This window comes from Passer domesticus, chromosome 3, assembly GCF_036417665.1.
Source record: "Passer domesticus isolate bPasDom1 chromosome 3, bPasDom1.hap1, whole genome shotgun sequence".
Taxonomy (NCBI): Eukaryota; Metazoa; Chordata; class Aves; order Passeriformes; family Passeridae; genus Passer; species Passer domesticus.
In genome coordinates this window covers 62413482-62436884 of record NC_087476.1, presented here as the reverse complement: position 1 = coordinate 62436884, position 23403 = coordinate 62413482, and the positions used below count along the sequence as shown (strand labels likewise).

General features: G+C 36.4%; 1 protein-coding gene across 5 annotated transcripts in view; it reads left to right on the top strand.

Annotated features, from left to right (window-relative positions):
• Positions 1 to 23403, top strand: part of ADGRG6 (adhesion G protein-coupled receptor G6) — a 110764-nt gene that overhangs the window by 76330 nt on the left and 11031 nt on the right. For all 5 annotated transcript variants that reach the window (XM_064413501.1, XM_064413499.1, XM_064413500.1 and 2 more), the window contains 11 exons: positions 2464 to 2525; positions 3893 to 4100; positions 4557 to 4722; positions 7732 to 7872; positions 10907 to 11023; positions 12130 to 12175; positions 13869 to 13975; positions 16791 to 16918; positions 18226 to 18494; positions 20076 to 20190; positions 21216 to 21499. In XM_064413501.1, the coding sequence (XP_064269571.1) occupies positions 2464 to 2525; positions 3893 to 4100; positions 4557 to 4722; positions 7732 to 7872; positions 10907 to 11023; positions 12130 to 12175; positions 13869 to 13975; positions 16791 to 16918; positions 18226 to 18494; positions 20076 to 20190; positions 21216 to 21499 (1643 nt within the window). The remainder of the gene's footprint in view (positions 1 to 2463; positions 2526 to 3892; positions 4101 to 4556; positions 4723 to 7731; positions 7873 to 10906; positions 11024 to 12129; positions 12176 to 13868; positions 13976 to 16790; positions 16919 to 18225; positions 18495 to 20075; positions 20191 to 21215; positions 21500 to 23403) is intronic.

The following is a 23403-nucleotide window of genomic DNA, read 5'->3' as shown; positions in this document are numbered from 1 at the left end:
GTGAAAAGTCCCTGTCCAGACCTCTTGCAGCCCCCTTTAGGTGCTGGAAACTCCCTAGAGCTTTCTCTTCTCTAGGATGAACAACCCCAACTCTCTCAGCTTCTTTACAGGAGAGGTGCTCCAGCCCTCTGATAATTTTTGTGGACCTTCTTTAGACTTGCTCCAACAAGTCCACATTTTTCTTATCTTGCAGACCCCAGAGCTGGATGCCGCTGGATACAACCAGGATGTGGTTGACTTTCTGGGCTGCATTTTCCACCAGCATCCCTGAGTCCTTCTCTTTAGGGCTGCTTTCAATCTTTTCTCCTCCCAAGCCTCTATTTGTGCTTGAGATTGTCCTGACCCGCATGCAGGACCTTGCACTTTGCTGTGATCTTTATTTTACTGTACCCAGAGCTTCACATTTGCTACCACTCCACCACTTCTATCTGACTTATGTAAGAATTAGAATAAAATTCTATGAAGATGAGATGTGTATTTGGTTTAATCCAAAACACCTTGTCTCATTAGGGGAAAAGTAAAAGAAATTGTGAAACAAATATTTTGCCAGTAATTATTTAGTCATAATTGGAGGTGGGGATAATCTTATGCTTAAAGATTTGAACTTTTTAAGGTTTAAGAAATTTTCCCTAATGTAAGGGGTTTTTTGCAAACATCTACAAAAGACTTTGACTCTGTATGTCCATTTCCCATTTGTAAAATGGGAATATTATTACTTCTGTTTATATATTACCAAAACATTATGGCTTTGATCTCCTTTGAGTGCCTTAAACATGGTTGTGATGATGCAATATTAATTAATTTCTTCAGTATTTAGGATGATTGCTATTAAGTGCAATATATTAGTCCTATCCACCCACATTGCATCTGGAACATGTTCTGAGAAGACCAGATCTCTTACTTTTTCCAAATAGTATGGTAACATGGATATGAATCAGCTTTGAGTTTCGGTGCCAAACAGGAAAGCAACCCGCATTATACTTAAATAACTCACTTCCTCAGCCTCCTAATCTTGTACAAGAACTGATTCTGACTGACCAACTTTTGTTGTAGAGTGAGTAGTGCAGAAATCAAATTGTTTTTATGTCACAGCCTCAGAATCATTAAAAATTAAGGTTTCTGGCCTTTGCTGTCCAAGTATTGCTTATTTGTAGTCTACAAATGACTGTGTACACCACTTCTCATTTAAAAAAAATATAAAATTCTGTGTTCTGCCCTGTGCTGTGCCTTCCTTGCCTCTGCCTCCACTAGCTTTTGCCAATATGGAGCACTGGTGGGATTTGTTTGGAGGGAAGAGGAAGTTCTTCTAAAAGTCTCTTCTAGTAATCTGCATTCCACAGTAGGTGATTACATGTGCTGTTACAATAAATGTATCAGCTGAGGAATAATGTTATTTTATCATGTGCTGAGTAAAAGGATAAATTTTTCCTGTTTACCATTCTTCCTTTTTCCATGCTGTGACAGCACGATTGTCTTTAAAGAAAACTGAGGCAAAAGTGTGTTTAATTTTGGAGCATTTTTACAGGATGACAAATATGATTAAGAGATTGGAGCATCTCTCTTATGAGGAAAGGCTGAGGGAGCTGGGCCTGTTCAGCCTGGAGAAGAGATGACTGAGGGGACCTCATCAATGTCTATGAGTATCTGCAGGGAGGGTGCCAAGAGGTCCAGGCTCTGTTCAGAGGTGCCAGGCAGTAGGACAAGGGGCAGTGAGCAGAAACTGATGCACAGGAAGTTCCACCTGAATGTGAGGAAGATCTTATTTACTGTGTGGGTTACCAAGCACCAGAATAGATTGCCCAGAGAGGGTGTGGACTCTCCCTCACTGGAGTTACTCAGGAACTCTCTGGACAATGCTGTGCCATGTGCTCTGGGATGACTCTGCTTGAGCTGGGCGGTTGGACCAGATGCCCACTGTGGTCCCTTCCAACCTGACACATCCTGTGATTCTGTATTTTGCTATGGCAAGGCTTTAAAAATAACAAAAAAGGAATCTTTATTTCTGCCCCTAACTTTGGACCTGGATCCAACCGTTCCTAACCCTAGTTTTCATTGGTGGAATAAATTTATACCTTCACATGGCTCCTGTGCATGTTCTCATGAGAGGCAGTATGTCTTGCTATTGGCTAGATCAAAGCCATTTATGTCAAGGAGAAATTATAGAAACAGCATATGACTAGGCCATAATAGTGGCATAATGTTTTTTGTCAATATTTGGGTCTTCCCTGAAATACAAGGACAGAATTGCTGCTGAAAAACTGGGGTTCCTCTCAGCACTATCATTTAATCAATCATCTATTTTCTCTGTCAAGTATATATATTGTGTTTCAATAGGGGCCATGTTGCTACAAATATTGGGAGTTGAGAAAAGTGTACCCGTGTGAAACCTACATAAGAATTATGAAATAATTATGTAATTTTGTTGTGATATTTCATGTGAATTTTCTCATTTTCCCTCTTTAGCTATTTGGGTCTGCAGAATTATACGTCATACTGGGGTCAACCTGATCTTAGAAATTGCACAGGTGGGTATATTAGTGTTGGTCTTTGGAAAAATACATTTTCTCTTTATGCTAAGTTGTTTAAAAATCTTTCTAAAAAAAGCAGTGCAAAGTAAATAATTAAACTCTGGATAAGTGCACCCAAGTTCAATTCAGCTCACCCTTTTAGAGCTCTGGAAACCAATTACCAAATTAAATCAAACTCTTCAGGCTATTTAATCAAGAGTAAAAGAAGGTGGTATCTTACCTCTATTTGATATTCAAGTTAAGACAAAATATTTTTAAATATTTTGAATGCCTCCAGGGGAAAGGCTCCTGCTCTCTTCACTGGAATTACAATCAGATATTTTCAGATTTAGTCTCTGTTTCTAAAATACCCTTTTATGTAATTTTGGCCATGAAAGAGTAATAAAATAACAGGACAACAATGTTATGGTCCCTTTTTTAGTGCCAAAGCTAGTGAAGAGAACAGTCGTATATATAATATGCAGAGCCCTTGTTCTGAATTGCTGTCTTGGAGAAGCCTCTTTTGGTGTCCTAGGGAGCCTGGCTATCTAACTCAGTCAACTGAGTACTTGCAGTCAGATTATATGAAAAACATCATGTCATGTAAAATGAACACACCACAGTAAATATATCAGAAAAATGCATTATAAGAAACAACCCACAGCCAGCTACAAGCTAAAGAAAGCTGATCTTTCAAAATCTTATTTACAAATTCCATTAAATCTCAAATATTTTGATATTGTTAAAGTTTAGTGTTTATATTAGTTTTCTGTCCAGGTGGCATTGAAATTACAGTTTAACATGTTTTGCCATTGGACATGCTATCAAACTTCCCTTATCAGGAAGATTCTTGTCATGAAATTTGCTTGTGTGTTGTGTTTGCCAGGCCTCTGACAGGTAGGAGTACCATCCTACTGAAGCATTTGCAAGAGGGTCAGGCTTTCTTCAGAAAGCTTAAAAGAGTGAGCACTTTTTCAGTAATAGAGACATTGGATGCATTTGTTTCGCATCAAGAGTGAAAATTTTCCCAGTGAAAAAGAAAGGATAGCATGAGGAGGAAAAAGAAGAGATACTATTCATTGTATTCTTCTCTTTTTCTTTCAATCACCCCTTTCTATAATAGTTCTGATTTACAACTCAAATCAAAACAAAGAAAAGAAAGACACAGCCAATGAGGATAGTATACAATCAGCAGGTCCTATATACTTTTTTAAAAAATTATCAGTTTGACAAAATGATGAAATCCTATGTTCATTACATATACCATAGGATATTCATACATATACCCTAGTTTTCAACAGTGATGATAAAAATTTGTACTTCTTTACTATTTCAGGACTGTAATGCATTCTTTTCTCTTTTTGCTTGATTCTGTTTGCTCACAGAAAATGCAGCAGATATTGCCAATCAGCTTCTGAATCTCACTGGTGAGGGGCAGCAGCTGACCTCAGACAAAGTAAATGATGTTGTGCAGAAGCTCAAAAAAATTGTGAACGATGAAGAAATCGATGAATCTCTGGGTTCTACTGTGGTGACAATTTTTTCCAATATTCTAGCCAGTTCAGACAGTGTATTGGCAGCCTCATCTTCAGAGTAAGTATTTCTGCATTTGAGAAAAGCTTTTGAGAGCAACCTGCAAGACTGTAAGGATTCATTCTTCCATGTATAGACAAACCAGAAAATCAAAGTTTTCTGACTTCCATCAAAAACAATTTTCCAAAACAGATACACAAATATTTCTTCTTTTAGTGTGCATGGCAAAGTATTTGGATGGAAATAAAACCTTCTGATACATGACACAGCATAGATATAAGTATTGTTGGAAAATTATTTCAGGACCAATGATAAATAGTCACACAGTTTCTGTCAGTCAAAAGCTTTTGTTTTCAAGAGACAAGCATAAATTTACAGTCCAACAGTCTCCTTGTGAATGCACAGGTGGGTGATACAAACACAGTAACACATCTTGTTATGTGAGGAGCATGCAGAGCATAGGTGGGGTTTTTTTCTGTATTCAAATATCAGAGAAATTTCTTTTTCTGTTTTTAGAGCTCTAAAAACTATTGATGCCTTGGCTTTAAAGATCCATTTTGCTGGACCATCCATGAGTATTTCAACACGAAATCTTGCACTTGGAGTGTCTTCTATAAATTCAACTTCATTCAAAGGTGGTACTTTCAGCGTCAGTCCACAGAATAATGCATCTGATTTCCAGGTACAAAACAAGCAGCTGTATTTGAACATGAAATGTGCCTGTTGTTCCAAGTGTGTTTATTGTGGTTCCTATAAATCCACTTACAACTCCCACTTCTCCCCCTACTTTCTATTTCCTTTTTCCTACAATCATCCAAACAGATAACAGATTAATGTAGTATTTCCTTGAGTGACAGGAAACACAGATAAACTCACATTCCATGCAGATAAAAAGTAATTTTACTTATAAATCCACAACACACTTGACCTTTTTTTTTTAGTTTTGTGGGGTTTTTTTACTAGTGAAAAAGGAAAATAACCTTTAACAATCTGCGGTACTGACGATTGTACAATATCTAACAACTCTTTTGATGTCTTGCAGCTTTAAAGTAAGATACCTAGATATAGGTATCTACATATAGATTTCTGCAGATACAATAGTTCTTCAGCCTTCCAGTGCAGTTAAAATATTTCATGCTAAAAGAAAGCTAAGGCCAATCCAGTTGCCCATGTATATGTTGGTTGTCTTGTACCATTTAGAATATCTGAGGCAGTTCAAGTCATTCATGTAGAGCTTGACCAGCCTAGACATTAAAAATAAAATGAACAGAGATCACACGAAATTTAGGAAGGTCTCCAGTGCTACAGTATCTAGACAGAATACTATTGTTAAGATATTTATCATCACCTCAAAAAAAATTTTTCTTTGCTTTTTTCCTATAAATAGAAAAAACCAGACATCTTGAAATTTGAAATACTGCTTGAGAAGCACATGAGCACCTACAGGATTTTCCAAAGGTTCTTTTGAAATTAGTAGTGATGAGGTGCCAAAAATTTATAAATTTCACTGCATGCCTGTCTGCATCTTAAGGCACCTAGTATAGGTATTGTATGGAAACAAATTAATTCCTGCTGCAATCTGGCAACACAACAATCCTAACAAATGTCTGATCATTTTATAAGATACTATGTACTGTAAAAATCGAAACAAGAATGAAGACAGAAAAATGTCTACTTCCTAGAAAAAGTAGTAGTAATATAGTAGACTTTAGGACTTGTGCATATATATAGACTTTGGATCAAAACACAAATGCTTGTTTAAATAGATAAAAATTGATTTAATGTACTTGAGTTTTTACATATTTATATTCCTAGATATTTTAGCTAAAATTCCTTTGAATCAATTTTATCAGAAATTTTTGGTGATTGTAAATCTACTTTTGTTTAGCTCTTGTATTAATGAAGCTCAATAGCTGTTTGTGAAGCTGAATAGTTCTTTGTTATCAAAGGAATGTTTCTACTGCAGATTTCATCCTTTATTTATGGAAAGAGGAAAGGAAAATTCTGAAGCCAGGTTTTAGATGATCATACATAGAACAGGAATTACCATCTGTGGCTTGAGGACATCCAGGAATTTTCTCGTCCAGGAATCATTTATTACAGCACTGTCTAAATAATCATAAAATCCAAACTCCATCAAATTATTTATACTGTTCCTATTGGAACATGAGCTTCTTCTCAGACTTTCACATTTCCAACAGCTGATTGAGAATTCTTAGCATCCTTCCTACCAGAAAAGTTGCAGCAGCTGTGGGCACCGTTTATATTTTCCATGCCTGTCAGAAAGATACTTTCTATCCCTGCTGAAGGGAGATTCCCTTGTGAAAGCCCACGTTTTTCACCAGTGATGTGATGATCTATCCTAGGCTCATCAGGGAACATTAAACTCTTCAAGCTGTATGTCAGAATGTTTCCAGATTTTTTTTTTTCTTGTATTTTTTCTTAAAGTAGATACCAAGCAAATTTATCCATGGCAATTTGGAAAGATTCTATTTCAGTCCCCTGTGTCTTTATGTTTCTTGCCAAACCTTTGACTAAGTTAGGTTTTGGTGATTCATATTATTAAATTGTTCCTGTAATATATCCATGCTTCTTTGGAGAAGCCTCTTCTACTCTATGTGCAGACAGTGCCTAATGGGATATCTTTATCACATACACACTTTCTGTTTACTGTGGCAGAGCCAACCTCTGAAAACCTGGTTTTGAACTACATTTATCCCTGTCAGGAGATGTTTGTGAGCTGCTTCTTACTGATTTCCAAGTGTGAATAATCTGTCAATAGCCTTTGAATTTTAACTTTCTATTAGCTAATGGTGCTCTTAGAATGACACAATTGTCCATGAGAGGCATAAGTACATGGCCAGGATGCCCCTGGAGAAGTCAGTAGTGGGAGTTCCCATATCTCACAGTAAAGTTCTGAAGGGCTTTTACTATAGAGCCACTGTCAGCTGGCTTGCTCCCCATCCTTCCATGGATATGGTGGCACACCTTGAGTGGGCCATGGTGGGAAAGTGATCAGTCACAGAATTGCTAATAAAATGCAGGGTTGCATCCTCTTTTATTTCCAACTCACTTGTTATACTCCTGGGCCACAGAGGGCTTTTAGATTTCTGATACATTGCCAATAAAGATTAAATTTATATGATGTCAGAAAGTGTATTTTTTGTGTTACATAGCACAATAAATATGGAAAACTGACACTAATAATTTTTAAATCTCCTTTCCAGGGAAACTATAAAAGCTCATAAGAGAATTATTTCAGATGTGCAGATCAAGCCAACTAATACAATTTAACACAGAAAAATTCAGAGCATATCTTGTAGTTCTCAACATTGTTTGCTGTGAGGAAAAGTATTTTGAATGCTACTGAAAATGGTTATGACTGTCATAATTACCATCTCATTGTTTCCAAATCATTGTTATACCAGTGGAGGAGTTTGTTTCTTTGTTGGTTTTTCTAATATCTTTTTGTAGCAGAAGGCTGATCTCATGCTGGAAAAGTGGGAAACCTCACCAGCCTTTAAAACATTTATTTATTGCATCAACTCTTATATAGACACAAATCATTTTAGTGTTGATTGGTTCTAGTCCCATATCTGGATATTTCTGTTTAAGAGTGTGAACCCAGTTGTGGACAACAGATGGTTTCTTTATTGTTTGAACATGTTCTCCTGTTGTTTTTATTTAACAGATAGATTTTGACAAGGATCAGACAAGTGCCATCGCTTCTGTTGTTCTGCCACCAAGTTTACTGAAGAATTTAAGTCAAGATGAGTTTGAAGTTATATCCAGGGCTCAGTTTACTTTCTTCAATAAAAATGGTCTTTTTCAGGTAAGCATTAATGTGCTTGAAGTCACTTCAGATAGGGTGAATCAAAGCCAGCTGCTAAAATAGTTTCCTGTCGTGTAATCCTTTCACAGTATTTCATGAGTTACAGAAATTAAATACGACAGCAAATGTAAGCACTAAAGACAGTCTTATGTTCAGAGCAGCAAAATAGCTGAAGTGCCCAAGTTGAGTTGAAGTCAATGGTTCAACTGCAAATTCCTCTCACATGTGAAATAAACCTTTTCTCAGGGTAATCTATGGAAAACTGTATCCCAAGTGCTTAAAATAAGAGGAAAGCAGCAAAAGCCTTTTATAAAGCCTTTAACTTTGTTAAAATGCATCAATATAGGCCCTTGATTTTCAGTAGAGCCAGGTTCTTTTTTAATCAGGAGGGAATTTGGCGTAAAACACTGCCAAGTATTTTCCTTTCCTTTTAAGAGCTGGTTAGCAGTCATATCCAGCTGAATGCTCTATGTTCAGTTGGAAACCCCAGGCTGATGGTTAGCAGCCAGAGAACTTTTGTTCATATATATACACTATTCTTTTCAAACCTGTGTTCTCATAAACATACCATATTTTAATAGGAACAAGGATAACAATGCTTGTACCTGAAACCTAAACATGCTCAGGTAGATTTGATGTTTTATTTTCTGGGTCTTATCAAATGGTAATTTTAAATAGTGCCTGCATGGTAGGTGCCAAAAATATTAGGAGGAGTTTGCAGCTTGGAAAAAGAAAACTGAAACCGCACTTGTTTGGCAGGGGGTGGGAGGGGAAGAGAAAAGAGTTAATTAAGAAGGAAACATTGTTTCATGTTGAACTGTAGAATGTGTCTCAGAAGACTTGAGTTTGTTTCCCCATCAGTATTTTAAGTGACCTTTGGCTCTTGTGCATCCGCAGAACTCCGTAGTATTGTATTGTCACTATATTATCGTTTTTATTGGCAGCGTATCCAGATTCTTCAGATAATCTAGGCAAGAAAATACCCATGACCCACAGTTGCCTTCTGAAATACACCCCAAAGTATTTTTATTTTAAATTGTATTTGTTTTAAGCTTGCTTTTGAGAAAAACAGGATGAATATCTTTAATAAAAAAAAAAACCCAGAAGAATACAGATGAAGGCTGGTCATAATGGCATAAAATCATATGAAGTCAGAATGTGTCCCTTAATGGTGCCAGAATGCATTTCTAAGTGGCACTTAATAAGCCATTGAAAAACAAAAACCATTAAAATTGCACCTTAATTTGCAACTAAAATGCCTTTCATTTTTGTGTGTTTTTTTAAACTCTTCATGGGTGATGTGTTTAACACAATGAATTAAAAATGTGCAATCCTCACATTTTTAAGAAGTCTAAAAATAAAGGAAGTTAAAGAAAAATGGGATTAAAATAAGGCCCACAAATAAACTCCACATGCCATCTCAAACCAAATAACTTTATCCATTAATATGAGCATTTTATATTTATCACATTTCATATTTCTACCATGTGCAATTAAAAATATCTGAATGCTATTAGTTATCTTCCTTAAAAGTATTCAACGTAACAGTGAAACATGTTTTGATGCATTGGAGGTAGTGGGTTATTGTATTGCAACTGAGAGAATTCCAGTAAGTTTTGACTTGTAATTCATTAAAGATTGTTCCATTACTTAGAGGACTATATAAAAGCTGTTCAGGGTGGGATTCACTTCACCAAACACAGGTGTGTTCAGTGTAAACATCTATGCCTGAATTGTTGATCTTCAGCTGAACATAGCCTTATGGATAAATAAGTAGTAATCTGTATTTTACTTTAAAGCACACATAAGAATATATTAAATTGCCTTCACTAAAGAGACCAACTGTGTCTCGTTTTTCTTATCTGCTACAGACAAAATCCACTGAAACCTGTGGAAATATGGGCAAGGATTTTCATAGACTTTGTCAGATGTTCAAATTTAGGTGGCAGGCAAGAGACTTTTTCTTGTCTGAATACTCAAGAACTGCCTAGAAATTTGCATTTTCTTTCCTCTTCAATTTTTAAGGTTTTAGGAAATTTTGCCACAAAGCTCCAGTATAATCTGAAATACTGTGTCTGAGAAGTCTTGGATATGGTTCTTAGGAAATAAAATATTCTTCTCAGGATAATATCCACCTAATAACAGAAGCTATTGTGTCTCTCATGAGTAATGGGATCTCACAAGCCCAGCGCTGACATCTTGTTATGTTAACAAAACTCCTAAATGGAAGGAATCAAGGGTTCTGGAGTTTGGCAGACCAACTCTTGGGAGGGAAAGTGAGTGGGAATAGAAGACTTTATTTTACTAAGATCTGCCACAGGCAGTGACCAAGCTTCCCAACCAGGCATCTAAATATGCAGGTTCCAATAGAAGCCTATCAAAAGAAAATAGCTTTGCTAATGCACTTCCATTTCAATAAATAATTTGTTTCCAAGGAAACCACCTCTTCTGGAAAATTGTCAGCTGCAGGTTAAAAATCCTACTGGTCAGTGATAATGTCAGAATTCTATTTAAATTCCTATCAAATAAGACCTTACAGAAAATGCTATCCCCTTCAGTATGTAACATTGCTTTTAATTTGTTTACTACTTCATAATCATTTATTTTAAGATTGAGGGTGAGTTAACAACTATATCCAGAAAATGGTTTATTCTGTAAAAACTTTGCATTGACTAAAGGACAGTGTCAACAATAAGATAAGTGAGCTCATTCATGCTTGTTTAGGGAAATGAGCTAATCATATCATGGGTTGTTATCTGCCACATTGTTTGAGTTATAATTTTGTTTGCCTTCTAACCTCTCTCTATAATTGTGCCTATACATGTTTATGGCTACAAGAAAAGTAGGAAAGCTTCCATGAGGCTAAACCATAATTTGATTTTATAAACATAATGTTCTTATGTTGTGTGATCAAGAGTACAGAAATGCTGACAACTTACTTATTCTGGCACGCTGCAAAAATGAAACTGTGTACTCTGGCTTTCATGTTATGTGCCATGTAAGCACTTATTATAGTTCTCTTAATCTCTTGAAGGATGCAGAAAATCCTGCCAATTTGACCAGCTTCGTGGTAGCATGCAGTATTGGAAACTTAACCATTCAGGATCTTCAGGATTATGTGAAGATTACAATCAAGCATACCAAAATTCAGGTAAAACAAGACTGATTGTTCATAGGAAGAGGAATGCAGATTATATATGGTAAAGGCTAAAATTATATGGATTTATGTATGGATGGATTTTGAGTAAGATCAAACTCAAATCAAAATTAAGAAGTCTAGAACAAAAGTGTGCAAGTACAAAGTAGAAACAAATAATCTCTCTCATTCTCATACATTCGCACTCCATTCATGACCTAACATTTATCTGCAAGACCATTGATTCTGCCCCTCAGAAGTAATTTCTGTGCCAATAACTGTAGGCGAAACCTTTGTTAATGACCATATTCAAAATCAGGGACATGATTTATTACACCGTAACTTCATAATTACTTAAATGATTTGATCAAACATTATTTGCTTTGTTAATAGTTCCCAGAATTATTTTGTTGTTATGTGGTTTTCATCACAGGAATGGACAGAAACATATTAATAAAAGATGACTGGAGTAAATTTAGGAAAATACAGATCAAATGCAACCTTTTGGCACATACTGTTCCAGTTAGAAAATATATGAGCTTGACTCTGTTCTCAGTCTCTAATCCAAAAGAGGCAATAGCACGTGAAACATTAAAGAAAATGTTAACATGTAATACCTAAGTAAATTGTTTATGTAATGAGAACCTAGTTTGTAATTTTCACAGCTCAATTGACTTTGTCTTGCATTGCATTACAATGAATATTTTAAGGTGAGGCAAAACAACCTACACATGGGTTCAGCAGGCATTTGTACATTTTCAAGCTTTATGTAGAGGATTCATGGAGAAGACCTAAGGAAGTAAACAGATAAAAGTACTTAGATTCTATAAAGACATCATATTCATGGATAACTTCAGTAACACAAGAATACTTCATTATTCTGAGGATGTGCAAAAGGAACCGTTGAACAGTACATAGAAGCAGTGCTCTAGATTTTGCAATTTGGACAAATCCGTTTTTCTGGCAGAGAAAACCTCTAATTTGACACTAGGCAAATTTTCAACAATCAAATGACATGGATTCTTCAGCTCTTTAAATGAAAACATATGCAACATCTGTTGTAAATGATGAGAATTATGTCTGAAGAGATATACAAAGTCTGCTTTTACATCTGTTCTTAGGAAGATCCTAAACCTACCTGTGTCTTCTGGGATATGAGCAAAAATGGTAAGTTTGAAAATACTGTTACATCTTTCATGAGGGGGATAAATATGTCTGAGTTTTAAAATTGGTCACAGTATTGGCTATTTTGCCCCCAAATTGATCCTTTCAGGATTCAATAATGTCCACTCAATGAAGTGTATAATTTATTCTGGGTAGCATAGTTACTTGTAGCAGCAAATTTCAAATACTCCTTTTTCAAGTTTGTTTTTAATGTAAATGTTTTTAACCTTTTAAATTTTTCAATTAAGTTTTTCCAATTTTTTCTTGTAGCTGCAGTTTTTCTCTGCTCTGTCTGTATAAGCAAATTAAATTATAATGCTATTCAGACACATGAATGGTGCTTAGTCATACTTTTAAATGTTCATTTTTTTAAGAACTGAGTTATATAGGCATAAGATTGTGACTCTTATGGATTATAAAATTTTTGGTCACATACAGAGACTCACATTAATAAAGAAACATTTTAGATCATTCTTCTTCAAAGAATGGTCACTACTGCCAAACCTGTGTGTGATGTTTTACTCAGGCTCTTAATCCTTTGCACGGAGTTGTTCTCTGGGATGAATTTCCAGATGTCTCTGATTTAGAGATCACTGCTGAGATGTTTCTCTTCCTTACAATGAAACAGATAGAGCTGTAGGATTTTAGATGTAGAGGTTCAGTACACACAGTCTTGCAAGAAATAAAATTTCACATCCAAATTTGCATTTCAAAGTAGGAAATATAGACAGAGCAACTGAGGAGAATTTGGGAAGGTTAAAATGAGCAAAAAAGTCATAGAAACTAGTTAGAAAGCTGAACTTAGGGATTACATTAAAGGAGAAACACACAGGAAGGGAGAAATTATTCCCAGTGGCTGCTTGAGTGGAGAAGAGTTTTAAGTGGCTTTGGAACATCTTCACAGTATTCTTCACAGTATTTTGAGAGAATGTCTTGAATTTGAGTCTTTAATTGTCTTGAAGTTACAGAGGAAATTATGCTGGATTTTGTCAAGAGCCGTGAGAAAAATTACTTTAAGAGTCAGAGAATAAGAATGATTTCACAAAACTAGCTCATATTTTAACAGGGAAAAATGAACAAAGAAACAAATTTTACTTTTTAACATTTAATTTTTAAAACTAAAATCTTTCTACCTGTTTTTCAGAATGGCCTTTTCAAGTGGGGTGGGTTGGGAGTAGTTCACTTCATGGTTTTTTTGTAAGGCCACCAGAGATCATTGGGATTACCCACTCTGACCTGCATTACATGCTGCAGAGAGGAAGGGCGGGACCCTCTGCTCCTGGGCCATAAAAGCTTTCATGTGCCTGAGGATAGATGAGTGGGAGGCAGGCAGGTGTAGACATCACATTAGTGGGGGGAAAAGTAGTTCTAAAACCATCTTATTATTGGGTAAAACTAAGGTGTGTCTTAATATATGATCCTTGTCTTACTCACTAACCAAAAAGCTCCCTGCCTTTATTACACATCTCCATCTGCTGCTTCTGCTCACTAGTCCATTTCTGGGCACTCATCTGGGGTGATTCTTTGCAGAAACTAGGAAAACTGATACTTGCTTCTCTCCCAGTTGTTTTTAATGTTGGCTCATTCAATTTGAGAAAGCGCTTCTGCATTTGCACAAGATGAAGTGAGAAATCTGCTAAGAGAGATGTTGACATGTGTTTGTTGGACACCACTTTCTCATGTTTCATTTCCACAGGTGGCAGTGGTGGCTGGAACCCTGCAGGCTGCCAGGTGGATGCAGAGTCCAATGAAAATGAAACTGTGTGCTTATGCAACCACCTCACACATTTTGGGGTCCTAATGGTAGGCAAACTCACTGCTCACCAAGTTAGCTTTCCTAAAAACAGCAACACAGCATTTGTCTGGTGTTAAGACAACTCTCATTTTTGTTACTTGTGTTCTTTCTTTTGCATATAATTTATAACAATAATGCATGATTTCCCCCTTACTATCATAAAGTTATCTTGTCGTAACAAAGTAGCTTGTGATAAGTATTCAGAAACGAGATAATGAATAAAGTTAGCAATGGAAGAATATTATTATTGTTGTTATTATTATCATTATTACATTTTTAAAAGTGGCTAAGTATTATTTTTTAAATAATTAAAACATACCCATGAGATTTTTCTATGTTTTAAAAATACTGTGCAACAAAAGACCTGAGATTGAGACTTCTGAGTGATACCAAAATACAAGTAACATATTATAACATCCAACTTAATATAACCAAGGCCCAGTACTAACATTTCCACTAGAGAGACAGGAAAAAAAAGGTATCTTAATGAGTCCTAAGTTTCAGGGTGTCTCTGACATATCCCTTAACAGTAAAATCTGACGAAAGTGACCTGCAGCTGACGAAGGAGGTGTGGAACATGAGAGATGTGAATAAGAAAGTCTATTTGAAATTTCCAAATTGAGAAAGTGAGAAGTTCCTTGCAGAGGAAAGAGGGGGAAAAAAACCCCCCAAAAAAAAAAACACCAAAAAAACCCCCAAAAAACAAAAACAAAAACAAAACCAACCAAACAAACAAACAAAAAAAAACAACCCCAAAACCAACCAACCATGAGAAATAGTTAGAAATGCTGTTTTCAGAACAAAAAGAAAAGAGACTCATTGTAGGGAAAAACAGGGAAAGAAAAACATCCTCCAGACAGCAGAAATAGTAATGAGGATGAAAAGTCAAGGGAGCACAATAATTCTCTTTCATCCTTAGATAGAAAGGATGACTTGTCCTTTGCAAATCCAGTTCTCAAACTTGACATGATTTATCTAATGTCCTAAACCATGAAGTGGCACCTTTTGCACAATGTGTAAACCCATATTGGCAGTTTTCTTACTTGGCTTTACTCAGTTTTGGGGATGCCCTATGTTACTGGCCTTCTCTCAGAAAAGGAGCACTGGTACAGAACACACAGCCCATACTCTGTCAGAGCCTTGAGCAAAGTCTCTCACTTGGCAGAGCAGTGTCTGTCCAGGAGATGAAAGAGGGAACCATATGGGGCACTTGAGCCCCAGCAGCATAACCTCCAGCCTTCAGCTGCCTCCAGCAATTTGCACTTGTGTTTTCCAGAGGAAAAAAATCCCAACATGAAAAAATGGAATAGTGCTATCTTTTCTGAACTTTTGGTGGTTGTTTGTGCTCAGTCATGGGCTGATACTTTTTTTTCCAGCTGAAATTAACATTCTTTGGCCTGTAAAGCATAGCTGCAGAAAACATGTTGGCTCCTGGTCACAGCAGGAATAATTCCTAAGTGGAAGTACTTGGGGTTTGAGTAACTTGTGGCAGTGTCAAATAGGACTTAAACCATACAAGGGAGCCACATATGCTGACTTTTTCAGCTTAGGCCTTCCAGACCCTTCTTAATAGAACTGCTCTCGTCACATCATGCTGAGATGTAGATATGGAAAAGCCACAAACTTTGTGTCTTCTTGCAAGCTAAATTATGGTCTTGTTCCACTTTTCATAACTAAAGGGATTAAGAAAAGGCTTTCTTTAGCATATATTCAATGAGCCCCTTCTCTTCCCTGAATGCTTCAGTGGCAGTAGGAAATAAGGCAGAAGGTCTTTGTCTTTGGGCTGCATTCCAATAGATTTTTACATAGTTTTGACCATTCTAGTTGCTTTTTCATTTTAATAATTTCTTCTGACTTTAATTTAGATACTAAGTTATTTCCAAAGAACAATCTCCTTCTGTATAAATAAACTGTCATATAAGGCTGGTATGGACAGTAAGAAAAACCTGCTCCTGACTTTTCCTACAAAACATGCAAAGTTTATAGCATTTAATGTTTCTTTTTGCAAGCTAGTTTTGCTAGGGACAACAGTGACAATTGACAGTAGAATTGACATAATCATCTCTTAGTGTTTGCTCACATTTTCTCCACAGTGATATAAATCCGAACATTCTCATATTTTCTTGTCCTTAAAAAAAAGGAAATAATACTGACATTCATTCTCAGATGGTACCATGTGACAGTTAGTTAGGAAAAAAAAAAAAAAAAGAAAAGCCTTAGAATGTTCCTGTTTCATTTCCAAATTTTTTTTTTCTGTTGCTTTTATCACTATTTTCTGAACAATTATATTTAAAAGTCTAGGTTTTGTATCAAAACAGACCCTAAATCCAAAATGCAATATCTTGCCCTTGGTTTCACCTGTAGATGATTAGTTACATTGACTCCTATGGACTTTAAATAGGAAAAAGGCCAGAAATTCCCTACAATGCTGCACATTTCAGTATGAATACTTTTAAGCTACATTTTTCTAAATCTTACATCTTCTGAAAAAGAGTTGTATACAAGTAACAGAATTAAAAAGTTTGGACACTGGAGGTATTTCAATTCCTAGTACTGAATTATAAGGCTCAGAATCAGGCTCTATCTGCTGTTCCCAGCAGTTGTAATACTTAGAGCACAAAGTTTTGAAGAGCTGTGGGAAGGAAGTGAGAGGTGTAACAACTGTAGACCGAGTACACGCAGTAAAAATGAACCCCAGTGTCAAGGTTACAGTGGTATTGCCAGAGTGCTTTTCATTTTGACTTGACTGATTACCAAGGAAGAGTGCTGTGCTCATAGCAAAAGTGCTGCCTACGAGCCATGCCTCTTCCTTCTCTCTCACAGGACCTTCAGAGAACCGTGACGCAAATCGACCCGCAGAACACCAAGGTCCTGACCTTTATCACTTACATAGGCTGTGGAATATCTGCTATATTTTCAGCTGCAACTCTCCTGACATACATTGCGTTTGAGTAAGTACTAATTCTGTGAAGAACATCACAAAGAAGTACCTGTATGTGCAGAAGAAAATAAGTTAGCTACGTGGTTAGTGTGGTTTGTTTGCTTAGGAGGGGAAGTCCATGGTTGAAAAAAAAATCAAACCTGCAAAATCAGGGTCACAGTGTTGTAAAGTGGAAACTTTTTCAAGGGGACATAAGTTCAGAGTCTTTCTTCCAGTTTCTAATGTGTTGTGCTGCTCAGACCAGGGAATAAGGGGAATGTGTATCAAAATTTTCCTTCTGGCAAGACAGAATGCTCTAGATTTTGAACAGATAGATATTATTTTAAAATTGCCAAACAGGCTTTTTATTTTAAAAAACCAAAACTTGCCTATGTGAGCATAACAAGTTCCAAATTTAAAAAGAGAAATTTCCAACTAGAGCAATTATATTCTATAGCCCTTAAGACAGAAGTGGGAAGAGATAAAATGAAAATAAATTTGAAGTGTTACAACAATTTCAACAGAAGTCCTGCTGGAATATGAAAGTGAGTCAAGAGAAAGCAAAAATTTCGAAGCGGTACAGTTCTGTGAACAGTGAAAAGAGAAAATGAAGCCATGTCAACACAAAGAAAGCATTCTGCCAGTAACAGGACAGGACACAGAAGCTGCTAAAGAAGTATAATTTTCTGGGGACAGGAGGGGGAAGGGGGGCTGAAGAAGGGACTTTTCAAGTTTTATATATCTTCAGTAATTACATTCCTATTACATTACCTATGGTATAGTGTTCTGGCTCAAGTTGGTAGAAATTGTTTGCTGCCCCTCATAACCCACATTTCAGTGGGGATCAGTTTAAAAAGAATTACATGTTTTTCAGTCTTCCCAAGATCCTATTTAAAAACAAACAGACAACCACGTCCACTGGACAATATATTCCAAAAACTAAGCTAACATATAAGGCCACATATGAATAGATCACAGAGGACCTTCTGGTCAGCTATACTTTTTTTGTTTTCATTTAAAGTAATACTATTTGTTTATATTTAATTTAAAGTTTTGGGGTTTTTTTTTAATTAAAAAAAAAATCAGTTGTTAAAACACTGCAGCAGTTAATTAACTCATCATGGACCCAAAGAACTGGTAGCTTACCCCCACCACACACAGCTGAAACCTTCAACAATTCCACACAGAAATACACACCACTATGTCTTACTGCACAAACCCAGTTGGATGGGGTTCATTGTGCTTTTATTGACTTTGTGAAGGGGTAAACCCAGCTGCAGTAGGTGGTTTGTGTCAGAGCAGCAAGTTAATCATGTGCACCTGTTTTTGTTTCATTAGGAAGCTACGAAGAGATTATCCATCCAAAATCCTGATGAATCTGAGCACAGCCCTGCTCTTTCTTAACCTGATTTTTTTGCTTGATGGCTGGATTGCATCCTTTGACATTGATGGCCTCTGCATAGCTGTGGCTGCACTTTTGCACTTTTTTCTTCTGGCCACCTTTACATGGATGGGACTGGAAGCTGTTCACATGTACATTGCTCTAGTGAAGGTGTTCAACACGTATATACGGCGATACATACTGAAGTTTTGCATCATTGGTTGGGGTGAGTGCAGTAGATGCAATATTTACATAGGATGTATGCTGCTGTATAAAATGCTTTCTGTAAATGCTGCTATATAAAAGCTCTCTATCAGAAATACAGAGTAGAATTTATATCAGTGTGTGGTTTCCTTCCCCAGCCTGCAGCAGTGCCGGCACACAGCCAGCCCTTCTGTCACCGAGTTCCCCCATGTGCTTCTGTGTAAATACACTCTCACTGGCACTCTCCACCCAGGGCAGCTCCCAGCCCCAGAATGAGCAGAGAGACCAGATAAACTGGTCTTGTTTTCCAAAGAGGCCACTGTGGGAGAGGGGAAATGTGAGTGTCGTGTCAGAGATGGAGAACTGTGTCACACAATGAATGCAGAAACTTTGGCAGTTACTGCAAAGCCTATGGAGGTTTTGCATTAACTTTCAAAAACTTTAATTCCAGCTTAAATTTTCTTGCCAACAAGCACAAAGCTTATTGTGAAATCAGAAACGACCAAAATTTTCTGAGATTCAGCACAGTGTTTAAACCACCAAGAGATCCTGGCTGCCCTAAGCAATGTACACAGCAGGACAGATATGGAAAAAGTAATACTGAAAAATAACTGCAAGGCTCAGGCAGCAAGACTTTTATTCTTCATTTTTGTCTGTATCAGGAATCTGTGGTTTCTCCCTGAATGCACATATTGTGTTTGAAATCATACAACACAATGCAAAGCCATTAACCTTACGGCTAGAGCACTGACCTCAGTACAGCTAATTGATGTCTTTCCATTGGCAACTAGCATCCTCTTTGGCAACCTCAGCAGAGGACAAGAACTGAGTGGTCGGAAAAGCAAATTAACCTCTTCCCCTTAGAATCTGTTCTGTTATAGCGAGGATAAGACATGTAAATAAGGCATATCAGGAAACATGCATTTCTTTTGTGCGAGCTGTACCTTTCTGCAGAGTTCTCTTCTGCATAGTTGTCTATTTTCCCAAATTCTTCCTCTGCTTTTTTATTATGAAATACATAGTTTGCTTTACAGAAGCAAGGGGACCACATATAACATGTATAGCACTGTAGAAGATATATAATATGGTGTAGCTAATACAATGTGCTTGAGAGAAGCAGTGGAGAAATTAAAGGTTTAAGTTCATGTTCCCCAGTTACACAACTTTATGAGTTCACATTAGCATAAAAAAGTCCCTCAAAAACTTCTTAATACCATTCTTCCACTACATCTAATTTTTCAAATAATTTGTTAATCTTTTCACTATATAATGAGAGCCTGTGTGCAGCTGCAAATTTAAGTTTAGGTAATTAAGGGATATTGTTTTACTTCAGTTTATTATTTTACTTTAATTTCCTTATCACATACTAAACTTCTTCCACCTTACAGAATATTACAAGGCTTATTCATTAATGCCTGTTAATTGCTTTGATAGTTCTATATATTTGTACTGTTTGAAAAATTTCCTTCTACCTTCTCAGTGCAGTTTTCTCAGGATGCTGTGCACTAAAGTAATAGGGATGGAGACATCAGTAATTCAGCTTGGCAGGGTGAATTTGAAAGTTTAGGTGATTTGAGAACTCACAAGTTTTCTTGTGTTACAGGTTTGCCAGCTCTGGTGATAGCAATTGTTTTCGCAAGTACTAATACAAATGCAAGTCATGTTTATGGCAAACAATTATATGGCAGAGATGCAAATGGGCAAGGAGGAGATGACCTGTGAGTATTTCTTTTGATCTCTTGAAATTTAGCATTCATAGTTGCTTTGGAAAAGTTGATGGTGCACTAAACAAGCAAAAAGGGGCAAAACTCTGAATGATTAGAATCTGTAACGTGAAGAAGGCTGTTAGAAAAATTGGAGGGAAATCTGCATTACCCAATGCCAGAAACAAACATGCCTCTGACAAAAGTTTTTTCATTAAAATAAAATAAAAATACTTGTTTTGGTTTGTCTTAAATGAAAAGTATATTTTCTAGGTAAGAGCAAAGAAAGAATTTGTATAAAAATAGTTTCCTTTGTAAATCAAGCAGCCTTTTGCCAGTGTAGTTCAATAGTCCTCTATGTTCTTCTCTTGATGTCCAGATAATAACTCCAAATGCCAAAATTTTTATGTGAGTGCTCTTTTCCTTGCCTGGCAAACCTCATTATGATAAATAAAACTTTAATTTTTAAAATTTTATTTTAGTATCATGCTGAGCATTCAGGCCATTTACTGCAAGAGGAATTAGTTAGAGCTCTCATATGGCTGACTGTCAAATGGCTACCTCAAAAGTCCTGCTTCTTTCCCACTCATGCTCAAGTTCAAGTTCTTCCTTAGTTCCAGTGGCAGAAATTTGAGATTTTGACAGTGAAGATCCAAGTTTGGCCATTCTGTTTCGAAAGCACTCAATGCTTCACACAGATGACAGCAGTGAATTTTTATGTACTGAGTCTGAACTTTTTTCATTATGGGATTGCAGTTCCCACCACTTCCCACTTTTTTAACTAGTTTTAACTAAAATGTGATACATCCCTCAGATTTCTCATATTTTAGTACTGTAGGCCATATCACTTAAGATGCCTCTGGGCTTCATCCTGTTTCCAAACAGAAAATGGACAAATGTTTCATTTTATGCTATATTTCTGCATCAGTGGTATCAGAAATTGGCTCACTTTCCTTTAGTTGTATGATTAATGGAAGGATAGTTTCCATTAACCAAAAATGATCCTTTATTTTATTTTATTTTATTTTATTTTTTTACAGCTGCTGGATCAAGAACGAAGTTGTCTTTTACGTGACATGTGCCGGCTACTTTGGAATCATGTTTCTAATGAATGTCGCCATGTTTATTGTGGTGATGGTGCAAATCTGCGGGAGGAATGGGAAAAGAACCAACCGGAGCCTGAAGGAAGAGATCCTGAGGAACCTCCGCAGCGTGGTCAGCCTGACCTTCCTCCTGGGCATGACATGGGGCTTTGCCTTTTTTGCCTGGGGTCCCTTAACTCTTGCTTTCCTGTACCTATTCTCAATTTTCAATTCATTGCAAGGTAAGCTGAGTTTTTGTTCTGTGAACGAATAATATTTGATCTGTTTCTGTTCTGGGGCATACTATGTCCAGTGATTGGACCAGGGAACTCATATCCAGGCTCTCCAGGTTTTCCTTTGATATTCAAGCATCATTAGTTTCCCCTCATGTGGAATAATAATACCAACTACAGGTGGTTTGAATATATTATGTAAATTAATTATAGTTTCAATGTTTTTTTCCATAAAATGAGCTAGCTATATTATAAATAGAGCTCTCACTAGCTAAAAATCTGCAGTGTTCTCTGTTGAGATACATGCTGAATGACCTTCAGCATTTCCTTTCACTGATTATAACAAATATAGGAAGCCTTTTTCCTTACTTTTTTCCTGTAGGGAATCTGTAAAACTCATAAATATTTTATTAAGGCATGAGACACTCATAAAATGAAATTCAGTCCTGTCTCAGTGTGGAGAGATAGCAGAGACATATAGGATATTCTTTGCTTAAGAAAAATATAGTGACTGTTACAGTCAGCTTATTTTTCTTTCTGTTACTCAAGTTTTCAATATTTTACTTTTCCAGCATAGATTGTCTTTCTGAAAAATGTTGTAAATTGTAATCACATGGTTATAAATTACAGAATGATAGAGCTGATATTTTTAAAAATTCAAAAGACTTAAAACTTGCATATGTTTCAATTGCCATAAAATTCTCTACCAGTGCTTGCCCTATCCACCTATAAAGAACAACTAAATATGTAATGAAGAGAAAACCCCAAGGTCATTGGAAGTGCATGTGTTATGCCACACACATATTGACATAAAATTAAATCTGCTGAGGGGGATAAAAAAAACCAAACTTGAAAAACCCCAAAAAACAAACTCAAGAATGTCATTGAAGGAACATGTGTTATTCAACACAAATATTGAGATAAAAATGAAATTTTCTTAGGGTCAGCAAAATATCTTCTCTTTATGGAAAAAATACTTAATATCACCCTGTGCAGATTTCATCTGATACAGTTGAGATGTATTTACTGCGCTGAAAGATTTATTGAGCTTTCATGGAAAGAGAATCATGTTGTGGGTTTTTGTTTGGGTCAGTTTCAACCTAAAATGCTAAGCAAAATGACAAAAAAACTTGGATGTGGTGTTCTTACTAGAGACTGTTTTTTCCAAAGGACACATTCTGATACTCCCCTAGCAGCATAATGAAGTATTTACTGCACTGTGTCTGTGTTAGAAATTCAGACAAGCCTAGAGAGATCAGAAGTATGGGAAGAACATGAAAAAAGACTTAAATTCTGAAAACCTTGCCAAGGGTCAAATTGAACAAGTTCTCTGTAACCAGAATTTCCAGTGCAATCAATTAAGCTTGTATGTGCAGAGTACAAGGTTGACCATCACTGCCTAAATGGGGTAATGGCACTATTTAATGGAAGATGAATATTTGGAAGGCAGTTAAGTCAGAAGATGAAACTGAAAAAGACAAGAAGTAAATGTAAAAAGAAGAGTGATGAGATTTTCATGGATTGTGGTAGCAATGATAATGCACTCTACGCTCAGACACATCAGATCAAGCAATAGGAGATAAAAATCTTCTATCTGAAGGTACTTACTGCTGTTTCAGAAAGAGCTACACAAAGCTCCTTTAAAGAACAAAGGAAGAGGATGTTTAAAATCCTATATAAATGGTGCAGTGTTCATGTAGCAGTAAGGGGATGGAATGGGGAAAATTTGTATCAGAAAGCATTCCCTAGCAGCAAAAAGCATTTCAATATGGAAGTCTTTCATCAGTATTAGCAGCTTAATTATGGAAATGTTGGTAAATACATCTGTTCTCTCTCATGTTTTTGAGAACTGCATGAGTATTTCAAGCCATACCAGCAGCCTCCAGCAGCAGTTTTCTGTGCACTGGCAATGA